This window comes from Drosophila suzukii, chromosome 3 (genome assembly GCF_043229965.1).
Source record: "Drosophila suzukii chromosome 3, CBGP_Dsuzu_IsoJpt1.0, whole genome shotgun sequence".
In the NCBI taxonomy this organism is placed as follows: Eukaryota; Metazoa; Arthropoda; class Insecta; order Diptera; family Drosophilidae; genus Drosophila; species Drosophila suzukii.
In genome coordinates, this window is record NC_092082.1 from 83788492 (window position 1) to 83813587 (window position 25096).

At 41.5% G+C, this 25096-nt stretch overlaps 2 protein-coding genes across 5 annotated transcripts; both read left to right on the top strand.

Moving 5' to 3' along the window:
- The first annotated feature begins 440 nt into the window (after positions 1-440).
- Nmnat (nicotinamide mononucleotide adenylyltransferase) lies at positions 441-2594 on the top strand. 4 transcript variants are annotated; one of them, XR_010654281.2, is made up of 6 exons: positions 441-651; positions 723-1129; positions 1184-1285; positions 1347-1498; positions 1683-1828; positions 2449-2594. XR_010654281.2 is itself a non-coding variant. In XM_065866070.2 (6 exons), the coding sequence occupies exons 1-6, from the start codon at positions 456-458 to the stop codon at positions 2488-2490; spliced, it is 1170 nt and encodes a 389-aa protein (XP_065722142.2). In that variant the 5' UTR covers positions 441-455; the 3' UTR covers positions 2491-2594. The 4 variants fall into 4 exon arrangements, 2 of the variants coding, with proteins under 2 accessions (XP_065722142.2, XP_036673371.3); XR_010654282.2 differs by lacking the exon at positions 1683-1828 and adding an exon at positions 2150-2350; XM_065866070.2 differs by lacking the exon at positions 1683-1828 and adding an exon at positions 2080-2350.
- Positions 2595-2676: 82 nt separating this feature from the next.
- On the top strand, positions 2677-5321 carry mah (solute carrier family member mahogany). Its single transcript, XM_065866069.2, has 5 exons — positions 2677-3448; positions 3741-3850; positions 3905-4045; positions 4104-4310; positions 4655-5321. Exons 1-5 carry the CDS (start codon positions 2802-2804, stop codon positions 5131-5133), a joined length of 1584 nt encoding a protein of 527 aa, XP_065722141.2. The 5' UTR covers positions 2677-2801; the 3' UTR covers positions 5134-5321.
- Positions 5322-25096: the final 19775 nt, after the last annotated feature.

Below are 25096 nucleotides of genomic sequence, written 5' to 3' on the forward strand. Positions count from 1 at the left end.
AACAGTAGTATCGCCTGGTAATCGTTCTGTCAGGGCTGCACAACTATCGACGGCGAAAGCGAAGTATCGAATGGTGCACTGCGAAAAAGTAGGGTATCGCAGCGAAACAGTCTTATTAATAATAACTATATTTTATAGCCTGATGTAAGAGAGGACATAACATTTGTAATTGAATCTAACTATATACAATCTTTTTATATGTTTAAATTGCCCAAGTGTGTCTCGACTGTGGCTTAAATGGATAAATAAAATCAAAAACTTAATATATGTATTTTCTGGTTTCTTTATCTGAAACTAATGTTTTTATTAAGCCTTAAATATGTAAAAGAGGATATTTTATAACATCCCAAAAATAAATGAATAGCTATCGGTAACTATTTAGTTATTGAATGTGAAATCGGTGCTGGCAGCTTCGACAGCTGTGCAGTGTTGGGAAATAACAGCAAATCGAACAGATGATTGCGAAAATCAGCTGGCCAAACCACAACATAACAAGCGCAGCCTGCAGGTGGATTGGAATTTATAAAGACCGCAAAAAATCCAGGAAAATGTCGGCGTTCATCGAAGAAACTAAGAGCCTGCTGCCGCGGATCGCATTCATAGCCTGCGGCTGCTTCAGTCCACCCACACCCATGCACCTGCGAATGTTCGGTGAGTTAACACAGATGGTGAAATTCCCCGTACATAATCGATACGATTACGCCGCATGTTTTTGCCCACAGAAATAGCCAGGGACCACTTTGAAATGCAGGGGACCCACAGAGTGGTGGGCGGCATCATCTCGCCCACCCACGACTCCTACGGCAAGAAGGGTCTGGCCTCCTCCTTGGACCGATGTGCAATGGTCAAGCTGGCCACGCAGAGCTCCAATTGGATCCGGCTTTCCGACTGGGAGGTGCACCAGAACCAGTGGATGCGCACGCAGGCGGTGTTGCAGCACCACCAGAACTACATAAATAACCACATAAATTCCGGTGGACCAGGGGGAGATGATGAGCAGGACACCCACCTGGCCGGATGGCTGCCACGGGGACTGCACGAAAGTCGGGATCCTGTGCGCTTAAAGCTGCTGTGCGGCGGCGACCTGCTGGAATCCTTTGCTGTTCCAGGCCTGTGGGCAGAAGCTGATGTAAGTTTGTATTTTATTTCATCAGGATTTGTAATTAACTATGGTTTCCCCTAGATTGAGGACATAGTGGCGAACCATGGCCTGGTGGTTATTACTCGCGCCGGCTCCAACCCGGGGAAATTTATCTTTGACTCCGACATATTGACCAAATATCAGGTTACAAAGAAGCTACCTCTACAATTCGGCTCTCCCTTATTAATTAGCCTCATTATTTCAGAACAACATAACGCTAATCACAAACTGGGTGCCCAATGAGGTTAGCTCCTCGTTGATTCGACGACTTCTGGGACGTGGTCAGTCCGTCAAGTACCTTCTGGACGATCTGGTGTTGGAGTACATCAAGCGCCAACGTTTGTTTAACTTTAAATCGTAGGTGGACTTCCTATTACCTCTCCCTGAAACCCGCATGCCCTCTCACCATCACCCATATTTCAAACGATACGTACACTGAATGAGGCGCCACCTTGATCCACTTCACACAGCAGAGATCACTAACTTAACGTGCACCAACAGCAAGTCTTTGTATTGTCTCCTTTTGTGTCTCAAACTGCAGGCAGGATGCACCGGCTCCGCCCGAATGCGACTCCTGACGCGTTTTGCACCCGAAAGAGAAGCCCCAGTCGCCCACCCGCTGCCCAAGCCACCAGCACCACCATTCGCACCACTCGCACCACCAGACGTGGCGCCTTTTCATGGAGCGTGAGTGAACCAGAGCAGACCAGAGTTCAAGTTCCTATTTAGCGCTGATTCCTTTAATGCATGCTTATGTATATTTGCCCTTTCTTGGCCCTTGTAAATACCCTTGTTAAGATATGTTACTGATATTCCGGTGGTCAGTGTGCGTATCATCTACTTACACCGAACTGTTGCCAAAATGTAGTCCCATTAAACAATAACCTTAACTTTGTTGCTATTGTACTGACCATGCCCGCCTAACCTGTGGATTGTAGTAAGTATATAACGGATGCAGTGCGTCCCAACCATTTGCTCTTTAACCACGCCTACACGGACAACAACCAGAACGCGAGCAGCTATTCTGTGAGTGACCAGCTGGAGCAGGACATGGATGAGTCGGACACTCCCAGCCCGCAGCTTCAGCACACGGCCACGTCGCGAGTCTTCTGCTGCGGAGAGGCCACCTTACGAGGATCCAAGATGCAGCGATCCGGTCCTGGACAAGCGGTGCAAGTCATCACCATGCAGGCGGATGAGAAAGAGGAGGTAGGTTTTGTTTTTTTGCTTAAATAAACCTAGAATCCCAACCTACATATGAATATATGGCAATTTAAGATTCTACTAATATGTTTTCACCCTTTCAGAGTCAAGCGAAGAAGAAGAAGATTTCCCAAGTGCAACTTTAGGAAGCTGTAGAAGGAGGACGAATCTCACACGGATCGATACAGGAGCGCTGGAAGCTATATGTTGATACTACATGTGCATGTAAAATAAACTCGTTCGTTACCAAGTCGTCAACTGCCCCCTGATTTTGTGGGTCACTCCACGGAGTGAAGGGACAAGGCATTGAACTTCAGCGCTGACGTGCATTGACATTGCAGCCGTTGCAGGGCTTCGCTTTCGGTGTCCGGTGTCAGAACTTGTTGAGTGGCCACCATTAGTTTATGCTTAGATATACTGCAGTTGCTCGTTTCCCTTGGAAGAGTCCACATCGCGAATGTTCTTCTTCCGTCGCCAGAATGTCAAGCCCGCGCCACGCCCCTCGCGCGCCCCATCCTTTGCGCTGCCGAAGCGGCGGCCTTCCGTCCAGCTGACGCCCTCGCATCAGCACGACCAACTGCCCTTCCTGCGGAGATCTCGATTCAGCGCCCTACCACATTTCCGGGCCTACGAGGACGAGCCGGAGAACCTTTCGCTTTTCATCGCCATCCTGTACGTTGTAGATTTGTTCGGCATCTTTCCATTTGTCACGCTGCCCGCGCTGATGGTGAAGTTGGGATACTTCGGAATACTGCTGGTGCTGTCCATCATCTTCCTGCAGATCTACACCTCCTTCTTGCTGTCCCAGTGCTGGACCATGGCCGAGATGCTCGATCCCTCCATTCAGCAGAAGCGCAACTATCCGTATGCCGCGCTGGCGGAGCTAGCTTATGGTCCCTATATGAGTCTGCTGGTATCCGTACTCCTCGACCTGAGTATCTTCGCCATGGCGGTTCCCAGTGTGGTGATGGCCGCCCAGAACCTGGAGGGGGTCGTGCTGCGCATGAGCGCTGGGCAATACAATTTCTCCTACTGCTATTGGGCCATCATAGTCGGCCTGGTCATCTGCCCGCTCATGTGGCTGGGCAGTCCCAAGCACATGCGGTAATAATTCCTAACTTTTGACGATTTCTTCCCTTAGGAATATATGGTTTTAAAGAAGATGGAGTTATCTTAAAATCACACTGGAAAAACAATTAGGAAAACTAAAAATCTCCAATCAAAGGCTTGTTTTTATAAAGAGCGTACAATTCATATAAAAAGTGTGTCTGAAATCAGAAACCAAAAAGTATCTAGAACTGATTTATTTTTATAAACTTTTTAAGGACTGCATTTTATATGTGCTTGAGGTTATTACAACATATGTATGATCTGTTACATTTTATGAATATCTTAGGAGTCTGGCTATCACAGCTGTTTGCGTGATGATCGTTATTGTGGCTCTGCTGTGGTTTTGCCTGTTTGCAGCTCCAGCGATTGGAACTCCATTTGAGGGCATATCTATGGGTGGGTACTGTGTTTGTGATATACTTCAGGAATTACATTGTTTGCTTTCCCTAGAATTGCCTGGTTTCCTTGCCATTCTAAACAGCTATAGCATATTGGCCTTCCAGTTTGACATTCACCCTGTACTGCTGACACTTCAGATCGATATGAAGCACAAGTCCCAGGTGTCCTGGGCTGCCCTCATCGGAATAGCCAGTGAGTAGTTTAACTTATTTGATTCCAGGGTGATAATAATGTTGGCTTTTTCGTTTAGTAACTTGCAGCGTAGCCATTTTTGGATCCATAATTGCCGCCTACAAATTCGGATCGATGATAGCAAATAACCTGCTGCAATCCTTGCCCACCAGTGTGCCCTTCTACATTATGCTGATCCTGATGTCCCTCCAGCTTTGCTTCTCCGTCACAGTGGCCAGCTCTGCCATGTTTCTGCAGATTGAGAACTACTTCAAGTTGCCAGAGTGTAAGTACAAATATTTATTATATTGACCCAGATAATGTTGTTACGATAAGGAAGTTGCTCTTCGAGTTATATCTAATCTAATATCTAGAGTACTATTTTTGGATTTGAGAAAACAAATTTAGTTAATAGTAGTAATGTTCATTCTTTTCTTTTGTAGTTAGACTCGATAACTAAAGTTGATGATCACCTTGTCTAAGAATTTCGTTATACTAAAAATAGACTTTTAACGAGTTCCATCATATCTTTTTTGAGTACATTAATCTAATCTAATCCATTAATCTTTAGGTACAAATTAATCTTCTAAGTAAGTCATCTTCATATCATCAAATCATCTTCCTTTATAGCCCTCTCCATCAAACGCATGCTGATACGCTCTTCAGTGCTGGCCTTGGAGGTCCTTGTGGCGGAGTTTGTGCCCAGTTTCGATGCTTTGATGGATGTGGTAGGTGGCACCATAACCGGACCACTGGTCTTTATTCTCCCCCCACTTCTGTACCGTCGTATCCGGCGGATGGAGCGTGTGCATCAGCGGATTGCGGCGGAAGCCAGCTATGGTAGTCTTCCATTGGATCTTAACTACGATCCTGTGGACCTGGAGATGGAGCCCCTGCTGATTACGAGTCCACCGATCTCCCCTCGAGGTTGCTGGCTGAGAATGGTTAGACTCATTCACCGCCTCGAGTGCGATGTCTCCTGCACCATGGCAGTGCTCATCTTCGGCCTGCTGGCCACCTTCCTGTCCACCTACCTGAACATCTTCAGCCTGGCCGATCTGTTCACCAATAACTCGCCCTGTATGAGCAATCTGACCAAGCACTTCTGATGATCATCGGGGTCTTTCCCCTCAATAAAACACACGTAAATATTTAAAACTCTGCCAAGTTTGATTGCCGTCCTTCGGCGGGTTCAAAAACCCAAGTTGCGGCTTCATCTTCATCTTTAATGCAGTGCTAAAGGTGTTTTGTATAACACAACCTACAAATTTAATAAATCTATTATATTACACCAAGACACGCAAGATGTTTCGAGTGTTTCTCGAGTGGCTGTTTAATTAGTTAAGCTTTATTAAAACATCGCCAAAGCCAAACTATTTGTCCGGGAATTGCACACGCGCATCATTTATCATCTTTTTCGGTTGCCCAGTAAATGTTTGCCAAATTTATTTAACCATTCGGTAAGCGTTGTATTTGTTGTTTGTATATTGTTATTTGTTATTTTTTTTTTGGTGCCGGCCGTCTTGCTTTTGTTTTCGGTCAGTAATTTGAAACAAGATGAGACCGAGCTTCTACCGGTGGAAAGTAAACACGCTGATAACACCTTTCGCAGCCCTCTTTTGTACCTATTTGTATCTAAGCATCTATGTATCTTTGTATCTGTATCCATGTATATTGGGCAGAAATGCCGGAGCAGCTTAGCTCAGTGTTTAAATTTAAACACAGAAGAAGAATCTTGGAGATTCTACGCCTGATACGCAAATTTAATTTATTCTTTGGCATCTGCTTACCGCCATGCATGGCATGGCTTTTTTGTTTATATTTTTTTTTTGCTATTTGCGTATTTTTTTTGTATATAATATACGTAATATGAAGGCATACGATTTTTTCCCGGCATTCATTTCCGTCTTCCATAATACGTTTTTAAGCGCGTTCCATGTTCCATTCGGTCGGGAGATGACTCAAGGCATTGTGTTGATAACCTCCCCATCTAACCATCCAATGCAAAAACCGCACAGCGAACAACTCGAATTATTATTTATTTTTTTCCATTCTCGGTGGTGGTGAGTGATTATTTATTAAAATTAATACCCAATTGTTTGATAGGAACTGTACGGAACCGAACGGAACCAAATACATTCCGTTGTCGCGTCATCAGTCTGGCCACCTGTGGCTGTGCTGCGATTGGGATGCTTTTATTGGCTCGTTATTTTCAGTTGGCCCTTTGATTTTAATGACCAGGCCAAAAGGTACGCACTCAGCTATTCGCCCATTTTAATTGCGACGAACTTAGGGTTTACTACCTTTTGGGGGTTTTTTTTTTTGCCCCCTTAACTTTATGCCTCAGCCAGGCCGTTTTTATCTTTTGTTTGCCACATTTCAATATGCAGAAGGTCTCGTTTGGCACGAACTCTGTGTTCCGCGGATGATTCACTGGAGGCTGGAGGCTAATACGAGTACTAAGAGTCTAAAGTATACATAAGTACTCGCCGTACCACTCGGACATGGATCCGTGGAGTTGCCAAGTGCAGCATAAGTCGTGCTAATTGATTATATCGCTGGGCCATTGACAAGCGTTTAGGTAGTTTATGGATTTATTTATTTTGTCTCCATTAACAAATTACACAAACATGCATAATTAATAGTTATTAAATTGAATTGCTCGCACAGGCCACACAAATGGCATTTTTTGACGATCGATGGAATGTTATAAGTACTTATAAACAATGACCTTTTATAATAATATTTGTTTACAAGAAATAAAAATATAACTCGTATCCTTAAATTTTTGTAACCAATTAATGTAAACATTGAAAAGGAAACAAGACACCAAAAAGTAGAATGCTTATAAAAAAATTTTAAAAACGTAGTAGCTTAGCCATGAAAAATTTTTATATAATTACGAAGTATGCAGATAAAAATGATGTTTTATATTTTGATATCATATGAGGGTCGATAAAAAAAGATTCCGAAATCTAAAGTTCTACTTTTTTAGGACGAGAATGCTACTTAGGGTTATCTATGGTCATCTATTTGACATTAATTTCTCTACTTTCGCAGATCTCCGGACAATTCCCGGCTGATTAAACATCTATTGAGCGTACGACAGAGTGTCGCCTTTTCTACTTGAGATCGAATTTCGATGGGGAGTTCGAAGAGCCGTCTTTGCCAATTTGGCTTGGGGCTTTTGGCTCGTTCGACGGCTGTCAAAAACTGATTATACGGTGGCAATTTTCAAGTGGCCGGCACAAAGGCTTAACCCAGAATTTAATGATATTTAAATTGCAAGTTCCTTTGGCAAAAAGACCAAAAATCCAAAACACACATTGTCGAACTTTTGAGAGTACGGACAACAAAAGGCAGAGAGCTTTGGGCATAAAATTTCACTTTTCATTTCCTATTGACCCCGATTTTCTGGACGCACTTCTTTCTAATTTTTGCTACCCCATCCCAAAATTCTTCTGAAGTGCCCGCAGTTCTCCGAGGTTTTCAGTCCCTACTCTTCTCCTAATCGAATTTCGGATCTTTCGTGTTGGTTCGATCGATCGAACTGTAACGTCTTTCAAATGGCCATTTATGGCTGATTCTGCTGGTTTTGGCCGCCGGTTGCTTTCTGCATCAATTGAATACTCATTAGGCACACTCACACTTGCAGATTGAGGTGCCCAGATTCGGTTTCTCGTGGCGAGTGATGACTTTTTGATTTCGCCCAGAATCGGCACAAAGTGTTTTTCAAGTCTTTTGCGGGCTTTTCTCCTCGAATTTACTTTATATATATTATATATTTTCAACTACTGCATTGTTTTGGTTGTTGATTTGCCTATCAGACATGTCCCGCGGCCAATCTTAGTGATTTCTGAAAGAACATTTATTTTTACTAATGTCAGTAAGGTAAAATTTGCATTTCAAACAGGTAATACCGTGTTATACAAACTTAAACCAAACATCTTAACACCTAAACCTATTTTTTCCCTTTGATTGTATTTGACCAATATTTTTAACTGCCAAAAGTAAACATTCCTAGAACGCACAGACAACTAGTTTTTTGTTGTTTATATCACTACCAGCCTAACACCTTTATGAAAAGAATAAGGTAAACAATTGAAATTAACATAAAACGCATTTTTACATAATAAATGAAATAATATGCTAAGGCGTTAATAATATTGTTTAAAAATAAATCGATGACGCTATAAATGATTAACTCTTAGACAATACAAATTGTTTGCTAATAGACATGGTCAGCGTAGACGGGGGATTTGTGGAGATGGAGGAGGAGGGACAGAGACGAGTCTATCTAGGGGCTAGAGATTCACATCGCTTTATTCACATAAATTATAATATTTGGCGAGCACAAAAACGTGAGCCATAACAACAACAAAAGCAGCAGAGGCAACGACTACAAATCGAGACTCGATAATAAGCAAATAAATTATAATTATACACAAGTTCAATAAATGTACAGCCAAGGACGTTGAAGGCCATTCAACGAGTGTGTTTTGGGGGTGGTACGGAACCGACGACGACTAACCCTCTCAAAGTCGAGACCCCCGCTACCACACCACTGCCCCCGGTAGCCATCATCAGCCACCTGCTCCTCCTCCTCTGCATCCTCCATTGCTGCCTCTTCCTCAAGCTCATCGACATGCTAATCAAGCCGCACAGGCATTAACTCAGATTGATGCTGGCCCATAAATATGTATGCTCCCGCAGGGGGGGTTTGGGTGGCTTTATAGCCTTATGGCCAACTATGGGCTGCAAGGCCGCAGCCAAACTGTAAACAGCTTGCAGCTCATTACCATTAGCCGATCGCAGTGGAGTCGCCTGTTGGTCCTCCGTTTGCAGCCACTGGCATCCTCAGTTTATTGTCTAAAAATAAACGCCAGCCAACTTGGACAACTTGGCTTAGTTCGGCCTGGCTAAGAGCATGAATCTTGGCCAGAACCACTTCCACTAGCTCAGCCTGAGCCCGAGTTCTTCCTGCTTTACGTTCGTGTGTATTTTGTTTTATTATTATTAATTAGTACAGCTCAGTGGAAGGACGGCATCGGGTGAAGAATTTTTTGACAGGAATGCTGCACTGAAACAAATGTTAATTTCAATCCAAGATTTTACTTGCAGTGTAAACTATGAACTGTGGTCTTATTTTGAAATTATCAGGGGAACCTTTACAATATTGCAGATTATGATCCTATGACACTGGCCCAAAATTTGGACCGACCTAATTTTAGGTAGTACATATAAATGTATAAAACGTTTTTTGAGCTGTACCCACTTTTCTCTCTAGGTTACCATTGCATTTTTAGAAAAACTTGTGAAAGTGTCCTTCGGCCATAAATAATAATATTTGTATTTTCAAAGTTTTTTAATGGGCTGTCACTAGATAATTATGACTTATTTTTAGCCAAGCTATTAAAGGTTTAGATTGACCATGTTTCTTGCTGTGTGAGCTGAAGAGGCCGAATCCTTGGCATGGGGTGTTGGCACTTTGGCGCCTCTCATCAAGGTTTCCAGACATCGGCTAGCTGCAGCTGCTGCCCCATCCTCAGTCCCTGCCGCATCCCCAGCATTTGGCCAAAGACAGCAGCCAATTAATTGGCATTGGCTGCCTCCCAACCCATGCCCATATACCATATACCATACCCATACCATCTTATACCAAACCCTAAGCAGGGGAACCTGGCTTTAATGGCAACGCTTAGGAGATGCTATAAATAAAACAGCGAGTATATGCCGGGCACTTGGTACCTCATTTCCATTGTCAATCTGCGGAAGACTGGACCCCCAGCTCCCTACAACAGACCCCAGAATCCCCTCTTTCCTAGTCCGCTCATTAAAGAACCAAAGAGCGGCGATCGGACAGCGTTGACTTTTTATTGATGCAATCAAAATGTGGCAAGAAACCAAAAACCTTTTAAGTGTCTTCAAAATGCAGCCAGCGGCAATTCCTCACTTCTCATTACCGGCCATGCCCTTCTAGGAATTGGTATGGGGGATATTGCCATTGGAATTGGAATTGGCGAAAAACCCAAAATGGTATATGGCCTTGTAGACCGGCTCCTCCAGCTCTATACGCTCTACGCACAGGATCCATAAAACCTATAAGATGAACTTAGCTCGGGCCAACTAATCAGATGCTGAGTGGCTGTTAATGATGGATACAGGAAACGCCAATTCTCTGGGTTAAGTGGTAATGATGAGCCACCATCATCATCGGAATGGCTTCTCGCTAAGATCGGTAGGAATGTCAAGACGAGAAGGAACTCTGCGGATTGTGTCTTTGATTCCAATTCTGCTCAACTCCCCATGACTATTTTCCACTTCGCATTTAATCATAAAAGTACCTCGAAAAGCTTTCATTCTCACAGTTCCAATAAAAGTCCAGCTGCGGGCCTATCCCAATTTCAGACACTTTAGTGCGCCGCTGACCAGATTTATTGTCCCCAGTTTAGTCGGTGATTTATTTTAATATCTAAGCCGCTGCCATTATGCGTACACCGCCCTATCTTCGGGGTCCACCACCGAGAGTGGATATAAAATGGAAATGGAAATAGAATTGGACTTGGAATTAGAATTAGAATCCGAAGAAAGAGCGTATCAGAACGGAGGAGAATGGGTTGGTAATGGAGCACTTGACGTGAGTTTAACTGTCGCTACTTCATTTCGGGTTGAATAAAACAATAAACAGAAGCGGCCAGGGACCGGGACTGGGCCTCTAAATTAAGCAGATTATTCATAACTTTAATAGTGCCGGAGAGTTTGCCCCGGAGAAGTTCGTGGTCCCCTTGCAGATGATTAGATAAAATGGCACTGAGGGAAATGGGGAATAAAATAATGGGTACTTTAACATAAATACGTTTTCATGATAGATACTAACGAATTCCAGTTTTATTATGGCGGCTTAATCTACAATTTCCAAGCCGATTTTAGCCCTAGAGGTCCTCATAATAGTATTCTGAGTTAGATATAGGTGTATAAATTGTGTCTTTATAACCTCATAAGTATTTCCTAAAATTATATTCGGACCAAGTTGTTTTGTATCAAAATGTTTTAGAAAAATAAGTTACCTATTTAACTATGTACTGTGATCCTAACTATTTTTTCAAGTGCTTATTGCCGCACGTTGACCGCGACGAACGACCCAGACTTAGGATTAGGCCCAGTAAAAGGGGAGGGGTGTTTGATAGTTGGCAGTTGTCAGTTGCTATTCGGTATTTGGTAGTAGGTAGTTGTAGGGGGTTAGTAACCCTCGAGTGAGGAGTTCTCAGCACTGGAATTATAATTAAAAGCGGAGGAGACACCGGCCGACTGGGGTCCATGGCTGAATTAGAGTTATGTTTCCTTAATGAGTGCCACTGCCGCCGAAAGAGTGACCGCTAAGCATCTTTCAATAGGGCCTGAGAAGATCGCCGTCTTCGGGTTGCTGTTAGGGTTCACTGAACTTTTTGGCAACCGGCAACCAGAGATCTCCGACCCGGCCACTTTCCCAATTCCAATCCCAATCCCAATTCCATGCCCGATCTGATGCCAGAAACTAAAAAACCAATCCACTGCACAAAACAGAACACTCGAAGCGGCGATAACGCCTCTAACTGTAAAAATATTTACAGATTTCTGTGTTTTGCTTTGTTTTTCCCCTATTTTCGGGGCCTGTTCGCCGATGTTTGGGCCAAGAAATTTGCATAAATTTTGATTTTACATTTGAAAATGCTGTGCAAATTGGGAGGTGCTTCTGAGGCTGCTGCCGGGTGGAGTGTTTACATAACACTAAAAGCCCGTTCTCATGAATGAACCGTAAAGCAAACAGCCCGGGGTTTCCTACACCAAACAAAAAATATATATATTTCTTATGCCTTTAAAAAAGTTGGCTATTTTTTAAGGTATTTCTGGCAAAATGTATTTATAAATTTAACACATTGATAGGATATGTAAAAATCTCAGGAGTTGCTTCTTAAAATGTATGATAAAGTAATGTAATATAGTTCCAGTTATGGAATATTCTATGATTTTTTTTGGGATCTGATAAATTATACAGATCTATTTTTGGTATTTCCATATATATCCCTATCATTAATTTGAATCCACTGACTTATGTCATGCCCAATCGATCATCGTTTTGGTAATTTTTTTTGCGTGTGCGAATTTGCATCAGTTTCGACAGGCGAGATTAATCAAAGGCGGTGGTTCAGGTAAAGATCCACAGGTATAGAGCCCCTGGAACTTGGAACCTATAGCCCGGTAGCGTTTACGCTCAATTACTCAGACCCTCTGACATATTTACTCAACAGGCCACAGAGATGCGTCGTCGTCGCCCCCGAGGCGTTCTAATCAAATACTTGAAGGTATTCGGGATTTGGGGCGCCGTCGTCATTTGGGCGTCTGCGTGAGCCATTTGTGTGCCAATTGCCAACTGCTAAATGCCAAATAGCTTTGTGAAATTCCCCGTGTGGCCATAAATCAGCCGCGAGTGCCTCGAATCCGGCGACTGCTCGCTGTAATTGTCGCATTAGAAACGCCAGCAAAACGCGCGAATAAATCAACTAAGCCCAGAAAACGCCCAGCACCCAACACCCACCGTACGTGTACGTAGTTCGCCCAGTTCTCAAGTATCACTTCTGTGTTACGAGTATCGCACTACCGTTCTACCGATTTAAATTTACATTTCTCTACATTAACACTTACTTATACACTCGAGAAAATGGTGGGCAAAGAGTTGTAACCGATAAAAGCAATCTTCATATGTGGGTATCTATAAGATAAATAGATAATACTGGTTGAACTTAAAAGTTAAAAGTTAGAAAATCTAAAAGTTTTTCTGGTTTCCATCTTAACTACCAAAACGTTAAAAATAAATTAAACAAAATCTATTTTTTCCCCTTTTCATGTTTTATGATCTCTGATTTTCCTAGGAAAAGAAAAAACTTCTGCTTAGACCACATCAACAATATTCTATTCCACAAAATCTGCCAGCATTAACCCATTTAACTTAGGCTTTTTAGCAAAGTTAACCATCTTAGAACCCGGATGCAGAGTAGTAAACCTAATGGTAACCCATTTTCTTTTGGGAATAAAATAGTTCATGGCAACACGAAGTTGTTGATTTATTAACCAGACTCATTTATAATAAGTAAACGCCCAAAAAAGAACTAAAAACGCAACTTTCTACGGTTTCGGCTTTTAGTGAAATTGAATTGAATTGTACAAAAAGAAAGATACTTAAGTGGCATTTACGATTTAAACATTGGCTGTAAACCGTTTTATTTCTACCACATTTCCTAGAGGCTTTTCTCCAACTGTAGCTTTTGTTTTTATGGCTTTTTGAGGGGCGGTGGCGGTGGCGGGGGCGAAACGAGCATAAATGCCAACGCAGTCACGCCTCTTTTCAGTTGGCATAATTTGTCGCCCATTTGCGGCACTCTCGTAAATTTTGAAAGAGCTGCGCGTGCGCGAATGTCGCTCAATATGTGTACATGTATATCTGTGCTATACATTTTTCTTGCAGTGTGGGCGTGCACTGTACTGTATACAGTAGCCACTGCAGGGTGTGGTACTAATCAATGGCTACTCCAGTGCACTTCCGGCACTTCCGCCTTGAACTAAACATCATCGTTACATGGCCAATTCCGAGTAAGCCATTAGCAGCGCCTCCAATCGAAAACGGCGACCATCGACCATCAAAGATCGCTGAAATAAATAAAGCCCGGCTCAATGCAAAGCAAATATGAGAAACGCTGGCCAAATTGCTTCGACAAGTATTTAAGTTTAATTGAATTTGACGATTTTCGTTGTCTGCTCGAATCGCCTTCTGCCAAACGCTTCAAGGCTGAAGTCTTCGATCTTCGATGCCGGGTCTTAGGGGTTCCGAGATAATCATCAGCGATCCCCGACTTTCCGACTTTTTGACTTCACCCAGACAATTAGTCAAAACAATATTCGGCTGGCCCATGTATGTACATTATGGGGCAATCTGCCAAATCTTCTTTGGCATCGGTGGTCTTACTCCAAAGTTCTGCTCGAACTCGAATTCGATTATGCAATCGCGGGTTGCAAGAATAACCAAGGTTTTAAAGAGCTTTCGTCTGGCTATTTCCGCTTGGCAGCTACTCAGAATTGAAAACCAATCCGCTTTAGTGATTCAGAGATCACTGATTATAGGGTACTTACTATCCTATCCACTTTCGTGACTTTGGGCTTGACAACCAACCACCTCTCAAAAAGCACTCATAAATCCAACTCCATAGTTATCAGTGAATTAGAATATCAAAGGCACGCAACCTGTGAAGATGAATTCTTTCTCCTAATGGGATCATAAATCTCTTTCGCGTTTTTATCTTTTGTGTGATCAAGAATGTCGATTGGGATCTGAGTAAACATCTCATTTTAGTTTGAAGTTTTTTGATAAAGCATTGCTAGAATTTTCCTTTACAATACTTGGTCGAACCACCTTATAACTCTTTACAATACTTGGTCGAACCACCTTATAACTCTTGAATATTGTCTTATTATTAATATGAGTAACAGTTTGGCTTTTTGTTTCTGTTCTATCCCTCCGATTTAAAGTTCTAACTTGGCTAAAACCAAACCAGTTTTCATTTCCAACTTATTTTCGTTTGTTTCGCATCAGTCGTTTCTTTGCCAGCTCTCTAAGGTCTATTTCAAGGTTCAATGTCCGCATCACGTGAGTGCCTAATGGATATGGGTATATATGGTCAGGCTCCTTTCGATGTCATTAAAGGCTTAAGGAATTCCAATACTCGTAAACTGCAGGCGACTGCACTCAACATTTGATCCCACTTTCAGGACCGAATGCAAATCCAAATCCCCCTGAAGTGCCGCTGCTGTCAATATCGGGATGGTATGATGGCCCATCTTCAGTGTCAGGGTCGCGATCTTGGCCGCCTGAAAAGAGGAGAAAAACATGGTCATAAACAACTGAAACGAGACAAGAGTCAACAACATTTGACAGCCGCTAATTGGCCAAACCCCAACTCAAACCCAGGCCAAAACTTGCCGGACAAATCACCCACACTCGCCGGTTGGCTCACGCCTCAATTATTAATGGCTTTTCTATTGACATGATTGCTACGCACGCAGTCGCGTTTATAAAATCGAATATCACTCGCATTTTGGCGCCTTTTCAAGGCCAATTGCATTAATTTCATAATAATCGCGTTAGTTTACCTGGAAGCCGTGCTCTGGTTTTCATTCGAGCCAAATGCATTATTGTATTTATGTGTACTTGTGCTTTGTCAATTCGCTCACGCCTCAGAATGGACAGGCCGAAAATAGTTTGGAGCCACGCTGCCATTCACTTTTCACCCAGAGCGATACAGTCGAACATACTTTCAAACAGTCGTAAAAATCGAATCCAGACCTTAAACTAGACTCAGTAGTTTTCCAAAAAACAAAAAGAACAGTTGCCCTACTTACGATTAAATTGTTCGCAAGAGGTTGATAATCTTTTCGGGACTTTTTCTACGTATTTTTAGCAACCAGATTGTTAATTAAATTTAACTTTTTTTGTGTCTTTTTATTAGGACGATTTAATATTTTAATATAATTTATTAAATTTATGATTACTTATACATTATTATTATTATGAGTTCATCACATATTCTTCATAAAACAAAAGATTATTAATGGTTTAAATATGTTTTCTTTATATTTTATTTAATAATATAACATAACAAATGTTTCTTAAAAATAAAATGTTTTTATGTATGTTTAGACTTTTCAAAATATTTAAAGTTCTAAATAAAAAGGTAATACAACTTGTAAAAATATTTTTAAAAACAAAAGTTGTCATAATATGTATAATATCTAGAAATAAAGATCCCATAAAGCTTGCACATATTTTTCTTCGAGTGTACAAAAATATTCTCCCCATCGATCCCTGGCTCTTGGCGAACAAGTTCAAGTGTAACGGTACTTTTGTTACCATGCGCCAAGCAATTTGTTATTTGTATTCGTTTGTATTTGCTCTAATTTGTATGTTTCGCCTTCAAGAGGGGCTAAAAAGGGGAAGACGGGCGGGGAAGAGCGTCGGAAGCACGGCACAGCTGACATTTTTGCCTGGGCTGAAAGCAAATACCAAACTGTGCCTGGCATGGCTAATTAGAACGCGGCTAAGTGCGAGCAGTCGCTCACTCGCCGCCACGCATGCGCAGATCCATTTGTATCTTTGTATCTCTCGGCTGACTCTTTGCTTGACCCACGCGCCGTTCTTTGTGTTTTTCATTGCTTTTTATGCGGCGTCTTTTAGCGAATCTATTGGCCAATTTTACGCCAAAGCTGGCAAACAAATTGTCACCTCCCCCGCAGAACGAAAAAAAGAAAACTAAATAAAAAGATGGGGTAAAAACAATCCATTTGCTGGGCTTAAAGTGACAGACACGTTTACAATTTGGGCGTAGTCGTCGTCGTGCCCACAGTGAACCCATTTCGTGGCTTTGTTCTGCAGTGGGAAACTGGGTCTGCAGACCATCACCGACCAGCCAACATCCCAACACCTGGCCAAGAAGTCGGGGGGCTTAATTAACCCACCGTCGCATAAAATGATGCGTGTCGTGGTCACTTTACCCCCGAAGCGCATCATCTTCCGCAAATGAAATTCTCCTGAACGGAACAGAACAGAACAACTTCGAATCCAGCCGGGGGCATTTTATTTTTAGTGCTTGTCTGACGTAGACGAATTGCATCCAACATCCCACAAAAATATGGGCGTAACCGAGCAACCAGACACGGTGCAAGCAATTAAAAAAAATAGCCAAGATCACCTGGGTTTGTTTTCCAGTTCTTTGTGGCCTGTGTGGCGAATGACCATGGATTGGATTTGTCAAAGAAATTATGTTTCAATTTATATTTATGAAAGCCATTTATATTCACATTCTTCTCGGCTGCTGGGCTGATTATTCGTGGCTAGTTCTTAGAAGTCAAATAGAAATTTCTCTCATGATTCAGGGAGATTTATGGGGAATTTCAGATTTAGTTTGAGTGTGAAATCGAATTTACATAACGCATGTATGCTGGTAAATAATTGCATTCTTCGGCACTGAATAATGATGTTTTTATGAGACATAAGAGAAGTTATTCCATCCGGCTGATGATCGTTATTCATCGGAAATCGTTGACCAACAAAAGCCCCAATCTTTGTTGATTTGCCACCGCTTAAAATAAAAATTCTTTTAAATTTTTCGAATATTCCCGGCCTGGCAGCTCGTAAAAACTGCAATAAATTCAGTTTTATACTTCGCATTAGCAACATTAATTGGACGTTGAATTCATTTTATTCTTTCGCCCGGAACTTTCTCAATTCTTTTGGCCATTTCTATTTGCGTATTTCTGGTAATTTCAACTAACTGTCGGAATTTATTGCTTTCTTTGTCTTCGAATGCGTTATTAAAGCGTAATTAATGGCATTTTAAATTAATTAATTCGGCATATTTATAAAACAATTAATGAAGTTCGCAGAGCAGTCAGTCAGTCAGTCAGTTGGCGCAGGCGAGTCATTAGTTCGAAGAGGCTTCAAACAAAGACCAAAACCAAAAAGATAGAACAAGCTGAGAAGCCCACAAATGGTTGGCTCATTGAGCACTGGAATTGGAATTGGCGTGCGTTGAAAGTTATTTCTGATTGATGACAAAATATGGAAACAGAAGAAATTAATGAATTCCTTGTAAGCCGTCTTAAGAACAAAAAAACGCGCGTAGATTCTGGTTTTCAGCCTCCATTTATCAGTTGCTTATGAAGATATTTGTTTTCTTAGTTCCTTAATTGCTATTATGTTTACTTCGCGTCTCAAATTATCTTTTTGCCGCAACGATTTGTCCGAGGGATTTGCATAGATCATGGAGCAGGTCGTCTTTGATGGGGGTTTATGAGTCAGCGTCCTTCGTTTATTTCCCAGCCAGTGGCTATTTATATACTGATTACAAAATTAATTTGCATTACAAAGCGCCACTGGCCTTTTGGAACAGACCCAAACGACACTTCTAGATCGCTAGCACGCCCCAAGAACAAAAAAATAACAAATAAAAAAGAAAGAAGGGAGAGCAAGTCGTTGACTTGAGCGATGTCCAAGCACCGTTTTGCCAATTCTTATCCGAAATCTGTGCAGAAGCTCTATAAGATCCACAATCCACATCCGCAGACCCATGGCCACCAATGGGTACAATTTACTGATAATCGCAAGCGGACGGGCGGGCTAACGACCTGCAGAAAAGGTTTGGGAACTTCTTGGCCACAAACGGCGGCAGGTGCCATAAATTGATCTAAACCCCAGAGGAACTAAACAAATTAACTGTACTCATAAACAAAAAAGGTTTTCATATACAATCTTAGTCATTTCCTTGAATTTCTTTATAAATATTATTGCATCATTGGTTTCTGCTTTATTTAAAACCATATACTAAGGTTAATTTTTATTGCGATTGATAAGGGAGCAGTGCTTCCAAGTTCCGAGTGAGTCATAAGTGTTGCAATAAAACCAAAATCAAGTTCGTGTTCTAAGTCTTTTGTTTGCAAAACGAGAATTTTAAAACCCGGCCGGGTACTTAACACCCCAGAGTTAACCAATAACCATCAAACGGCACCCTTAATGCCCTGATCATACTTTTAGTGCCAATAAAACCGAATTTACAGCAAACAACAAACGTTAAACTTAAAGCAATGCCTTAAAAATGTCATCAAATTATATGGATGATGACGCCCCTCGGACTTCTGCTGCCGCTGAGTGTTGTCAATTTTTTTTTGTGGGTTAACGAACTGACCGAACTCCGCTTTAATTAATGAATGCATAAAATTTACCACCAAACAAGCCGAAAACATATTCACAACATTGGCTATATTGATAAGGGTCACAAATTAAATGAGCCTTCATAAGCAGAGAGAAAAAATGGAAATTAAAATTTAAAAGGAAAAAGGGCAAAGTAACATAGTTTTCGGAAATTTCAAATATGGCATTAATTTTTTTAAAAAAAGGATATTTATATTAGATCATTAAAGTTGAAGGTAATAATATTTGTTGATGCTTATAAAAGTCGCCATATAAAATTGTTTGATAACATCACCCTTAAATTTCCTAAAAATATTTTAAATAAAAATCTAAAATATTTTTTTTCAGTGCTTAGGTTGCGGGAGATACCCAAAAACATCCATATCCCATCCCTATAGCAAGTGTTGTCGCCTGCCTCGCGCCGATTCAGATGCTAATCGCGTGAAATTTATCAAAACGACGTATATTTGCATACATTTCAATCCGATCTGTTTGTGCCAGCCGTTTATGCTGCCCCGAGTGATTCGTTTGCCAAAGCGATGTGAGTTTTTCAATTTAAATAAAATGCGATTGAGATAAATTAGATAGCCAGCCGGCGGTGAAGCGATTTTGGGTTCTTTGTTTGGGCGGCGTGAAAGCTTCTTCATCGCCCGAATGGAGCTGGGCAGGGCAAACATACATATTTTAGCCAAATTCAAAAGCCTTTCATTTCTAGACCGCTTGGTCAGTGTTTTGTCAGAATGGCTGAAGAATTGGGCGCAAACGCTCGCGGACAATTGCAAAGCTAAAAGGCTTATGGGCTTATGGACCGATGGACCCATGGAAAGCGGCCTTAGCTTTCGCCCATCGCTCTGGTGAAGGTCGAATTTCTTTTGTGCCGAGGAGAATACCATGGAGAATGATCAACTGATCAAATGATCGAGCTATCAAATGGCGCAGAACGTTTTGCCTTGGCGATATCTCGGGGCAATTGTCCGGCCATCTCCAAAGAATTCTAACAAATGGCGTTAGAATTTTTGATTTAGTGCACTCCAATTTGCCAAACGTTTTCGCAATTAAATCGTGATAACTGTTCGCCGTGTTTTTGCTGATAAATCAGAGCAATTCGCAGATTTATTTGGACTAAAATAGGCGGTCGAAAGCTTAGAAATTAGAAAATAATTGGCTCTACAATGTTATGGTGGAAAAATGGTTTTTAGATTAGCGATTTTAATTGAAAAGTGTAATTTTAAATAATAATACATTTTCCATAATATTAAGGAAATATTAATGTTAGTAAGTACAAAATATACTTGAATGTACTTGCTGTACCTACAAAAATTACACAAAATTAAAAAGATATTGATAGATAGGTGGAATATCTACAGCATTACTACCTTACCTTAGCTTTTCAGAAATCTTTCAAATTACGATTGCCAACTCACCTTGTAGTGTGATTTATTTTGGCAAATGATGATGGGTTTATTCGGAAGCCGTGGATTTGATCTGGATAGGTAAACAATATAATGTTGATTGATTAACGGCCAAAATTTGCGATTCAAATTCGCGATCGATAATTGTGCTTTTCACGCACGCCTAATGAAACCCAAATGCCAAAAACTTGAGCAGATTAATGTTGAATTGTGCAACCTGCTGGCAGGCAAACACGCAACGTGCTGCGGCCAGATAATCAAAGATTTTCATTAGTTATCTCATTGGTGGGGAGCAATTGAACCGTTCGAGATATGGCATACATTTTGATTTGGGATTTGGAATTTGCTTTTGGGGCCTGACCCATTTGCGAAGTGCACGCGAGGAATGGATGAGCCGGCTGGTCAGCAAACTCTTCAGGTCGATGGCGTCGACAAGTGTTTGGTTTGCGATGTTTTCTTGTATTGTGGCCAAAAGCTGGTCAAATGCTGGTCATTCGAGTGGCGCTTAGCCGGCTTTTGGCCCGCTTTCTGTGTCAATTGTTGCCGCTCGATTTGCCCGGCGGGCAAAATCCAGATATTCGGTCTGGAATCTGGGCAAATGAGACAATTTAAATGCAAACAATCGAGGGACGCGACTGGCGAAAAATCAGCAAACTCAATTAACAGTTCATCAGCAATTGGCCGCCTAATTGAATCACGCTTTTGCTATTCTCAGTTCTCAGTTCCATCCATTAATTACCCACTCACTCCGACTGGCGGATGTAGTAAGTAAGTAATCTGGTACCTTTGATCCCATACCAGCCCCATGAATGGGTTATATGTACCTACTCGATGGGCTTCGATTATCGCCGGTCGTCTGATTCAGCCGCAGCGCATCTGCTATTTATAAACATGAGTCCCAGCAGCACTCATCGATTCAAATCGAATCCAGTTATTTGTTATCTAAAGTGCAGACAGCATTCTCGGGCTCAAATTAAAGTAATTGCGCATAGGTCCGAAAGGCGGGCAACAGGTTGCTCTGCCTCCTAATACTTCCGCCCCATCTGGAATCCATTTCTCCGCCATCGACAGTGGATTCCTGGCTCTGATGCGGAACTGGCGGATGGCAACCGGCACATGGAACCCATGGCAACATGCTAACCAGTCCTCACCACATTTCCCTGGCTATTTTTAGACGCTTTTGCATTTATTAAAATGGCAAATTATGCTGGCTTAGCAAGAAGATATACACTTTGGAAAATTTCTGATTAAATTAAAAATAACATTGGATTTATTCAAAAAAATTTGTTATATTTTGTTATATACAATATTCTGAAAATTATAGATATTCTATTAAAAATCGAGATCATGATTTTCCAAAACCAGATTATAAAACCGCTAAAAATTGGGAACTTTGACTAAAACCATAATTTGTAATTTTCCGGTCTAAAAAATCAGTTTTTTGACTGGCATAATGCATATAAACATCAGAATCAGGAGTGTCATACCTCGATGAGTTCGTAATTTAAATTCCTATCCATCGGCATTCAAACCTAAAAATTTTTGATTTTCGTGATTTTTTGCAAAAATAAACGATGTAACCCCTTAAAAAAATGCGAAAATGGGTCAAAAGATAAATTTCGCTTAAAGTGATTGCGATCGTTAGCATAGATAGCAAGCTGCTCAAAACAGTCGGTCTTTTAGCTGTACGCCTTAATTTGACTAAACTACGGTTGAAAAACTGGAAAAAAATAATCGTATTTTTGACTAAAATCTGGAACTCGTATTTTTCCGCCCTAAAGATGCATTTTTTTGGCTGTTATAAAGAAAATAAACGTCAGAATGAGGAATGCCATACCTCGTTGAGCTCCTAATTTAAATTCCTATCCATTGGCATTCAAACCTAAAAATGTTAAATTTTCGTAATTTTTGCAAAAATAGACGATGTTACCCCTTAAAAAAATGCGAAAATGGGTCAAAAAATTAATTTCCCGGAAAGTGATGTTAATCGTTAGCTTGGGATGTAAGCTGTTCAGAAAAGTCATTCTTTTAGCTGTACTTCTTGATTTGGCCAAGTTACGATAATAAAACCGCTCAAAAAACTGACATTTTTGTTAAAATTCGAATTCTTGCCGCCCTAAGAAATCAGTGTTTTGACTCTACCTTTTTTTGACAGTGTAAAACTGAAGTTCTCAGCCAAAGTCCGTGGCACCGGCTATGCATCTGTTTACTTTTGCCACATTCTTAATGCGCTTTTGATCGCCCCTCGCTGCAGGCAACTGGCTGAACGCTTATTACATCATCTTGGATCGGCCTGTCCTCGTCCTCGTCCTCGTCCTCCAATCCGTTCTGGCCAAACTCTGATGCAATTCGCTAAACGAAACTTGTCTTACCGGCTCAGTTGCCATTCGGCACTCGCATTTGCCATTCGATATGCGAGCGCCACAATTGAAGGCCTCAGTGTCAATGTCACCAAGTCCACTTCCTAGACCAGATTGGGATTCGGTCTTTGGGATGGGGCCTTGGGTATCCAAAAGGCCAAGAGCTATGAGTTGGGAGCTCTGGCAGTTTGCTTTTTGCGTGTTTGTAATTTAAGCGGCTGTGTCATTTAGTTGTTGATAAGATGTAACGCTGTTGTTGCACATAAATTAGAAACATCTCTTTGGCCGGCCTGGCGTATCTGATAACCAAGAAGCTGAAAAGCTAAGAAGCTGAGAAGCTGAGAACCGGAGAAATGGAGAATCGGAGAATCCCAGTCCCGGTCCCAATCCGAATCCCGCCGAGAACTGCAAGCTGATAGTCGAGAACCGCTGACAGCAACAAGCTGCGAATTTGTTGAAGCGGCCATTTTGATATATGGTCTCTATTTCCTGTTTATGCTGATGAGCCTGGTTTATGGTTAATAGGAACCTTTCTCTCGATTTCCACGCGAAGAGGGCCCGCGTAGTGGTATTGGGAACCCCAATTGAATCCCAATCGAATGTGTTCGAAATGTTAGTATGGAAAACGCAATTGTGGGAAGCTGACGACGGGAACTTTATGCATATGATTCAAATGACCCAAATTGCAGCGCAAACAGCTGCATCGATGGGCGAGAAGCAGTAAAGATGGACAGCTCGATACCCTAACTAGGGGTTGTCTGGCATCTCAAAGAAGTTGGATGGAAACTGATTAGGGAACATGGAAAAAGTCTGAAATAGTTGGTATATCTTACTATATATCTGCCTTGTTTATAATAAAAATAACTTTTAAAATGTTATTTTATTTTACACCTCTTTATAGTCACCTTGATAAGCTTTTATAGGTACTAAAAACTCAAATTAACTTCTTACCAAAAGCTTCCCACAATTAAAAGTTTAATACCTTGATAAGAAACCGATCCAATATATATTCCTAAAGCTATTTCTTTTAATTAATATTAATATACCTCATTTGAGTTAGGATAATTTAAAGAGTTTTTTTATATTATATGTATCTTTAAGATAAATAAGTGTCTTTTATTAACATTACATGAATATCATATGCGATTCACAATGGTCTAATATATATCTTCAACATAGGTATGTAAATATTGAGTGTAGAACATACATATGTTCGTAATGATTGTCAATATGATGTTATAATAATAGAAATGTATAAGTATCTAAGATCCGTAATACTTCGATATATTTTAGTAAAGGTATTCCCGATTCGGTCTGCTCCTAACTTAGCCCGATGCACCTTGTTGTTGTTTGAATTTGGCAAACAAAAACCGAAAACCACAGGAACGGAAGGGTGAGGAGGGGAGGGGAGGGAAAGGGGGCGGAGGGAGGGGCAACCTGTTTGCCGATGAGTTTAGCACATGGCCCAAAGAGAGAAGCAGATCCCGGGGCCGCGGCCAAGATCGAGTTGGAGTCACGGAGCCGAGCCACAGCCTTTGGTTTAGCCTCAATAAAAATGCAGTAAATTCCTAGAACAAATGATTAATAAAAGCCGTGGAAAAAACGCATCTTTGGGCTGTGAGCTGTAGGCTATAGACTGTAGGCTGCACCCACTGGAAAGCTGTGAAAAAGCGCGTATAAATTTATGAATTTCCCGCAGCAACACTTGTAGCCGTTTGCTGTTGCATTTGGTATTGCAGTTGCACTTGCTGTTGCAGTTGCAGTTGCTATTTGAGTCGCTTGTTTGTTCCCGCCCTGTGTTTGTTGGAGAAATCGATTAGAACCGACCACAAACGACGGCAATTGTTGGCCAGTTTCTGGCTTTGGGCTTTGGCTTTTCCCTACCATCCCGTATCGGATGTATCCATGTGCCCCGTAGATAGATGGCCAAAGTGCAGAGTCTGCCAAGTCACCGAGTCACTTTGATGAGCTGCGTGGTTCAGCGCTGCATAAAGGTGTCAATTTTAGCACGCAGCTGCCAATTCAGAGGATGGGATGGCTTTCGCTGCATCCAGCTAATTAGCAGGACAGGAATACCAACGCTATTCACTTCCTTCTTCTCTGCTGGGCAACGAAGCTCCTATCTGTGTTTGCACATCAATCAAGTGAAATCAAATGGCAAATTTTGGCATTGATTGAAGGCATTGCTCGGGGGGCTAAACAAAAAAAAAAAAAAGAAGAGAATCGTAGAACGTCAGCATTTAATTGCATGCTCTTCAAGAAGAAGGAGTTTCTGGTGAGGATTGGCGCAGATGCTATGCAAATTGCATGGCAAACGAGCCGTAATAAACATTATGCGGCATTTGGTTTATTATTTCAAATTAATTGTGTGGGGCCAAACAAGTTTTCGCTTCATAATTTGAATAATAATTGCGCACTTGCCAAAGAATCTCTTTCCACAGACAACAAAAAAAAGAGAGGAGGAGTGGCTGCCATCCATCAGACATCAAAGATATAATATCTACCATCCAACCAACCACCATCACCT

Bases quoted from the DNA above. Each gene is read 5' to 3' on its own strand.
- Nmnat (XM_065866070.2), top strand. From the start codon at position 456: ATGATTGCGAAAATCAGCTGGCCAAACCACAACATAACAAGCGCAGCC. The intron at 652-722 runs GTGAGTTAACAC...TTTTGCCCACAG, and splicing joins CATGCACCTGCGAATGTTCG to AAATAGCCAGGGACCACTTT. The intron at 1,499-2,079 runs GTAGGTGGACTT...TGTGGATTGTAG, and splicing joins CGTTTGTTTAACTTTAAATC to TAAGTATATAACGGATGCAG.
- mah (XM_065866069.2), top strand. From the start codon at position 2,802: ATGTTCTTCTTCCGTCGCCAGAATGTCAAGCCCGCGCCACGCCCCTCG. The intron at 3,449-3,740 runs GTAATAATTCCT...TGAATATCTTAG, and splicing joins GGCAGTCCCAAGCACATGCG to GAGTCTGGCTATCACAGCTG. The intron at 3,851-3,904 runs GTGGGTACTGTG...TGCTTTCCCTAG, and splicing joins ATTTGAGGGCATATCTATGG to AATTGCCTGGTTTCCTTGCC.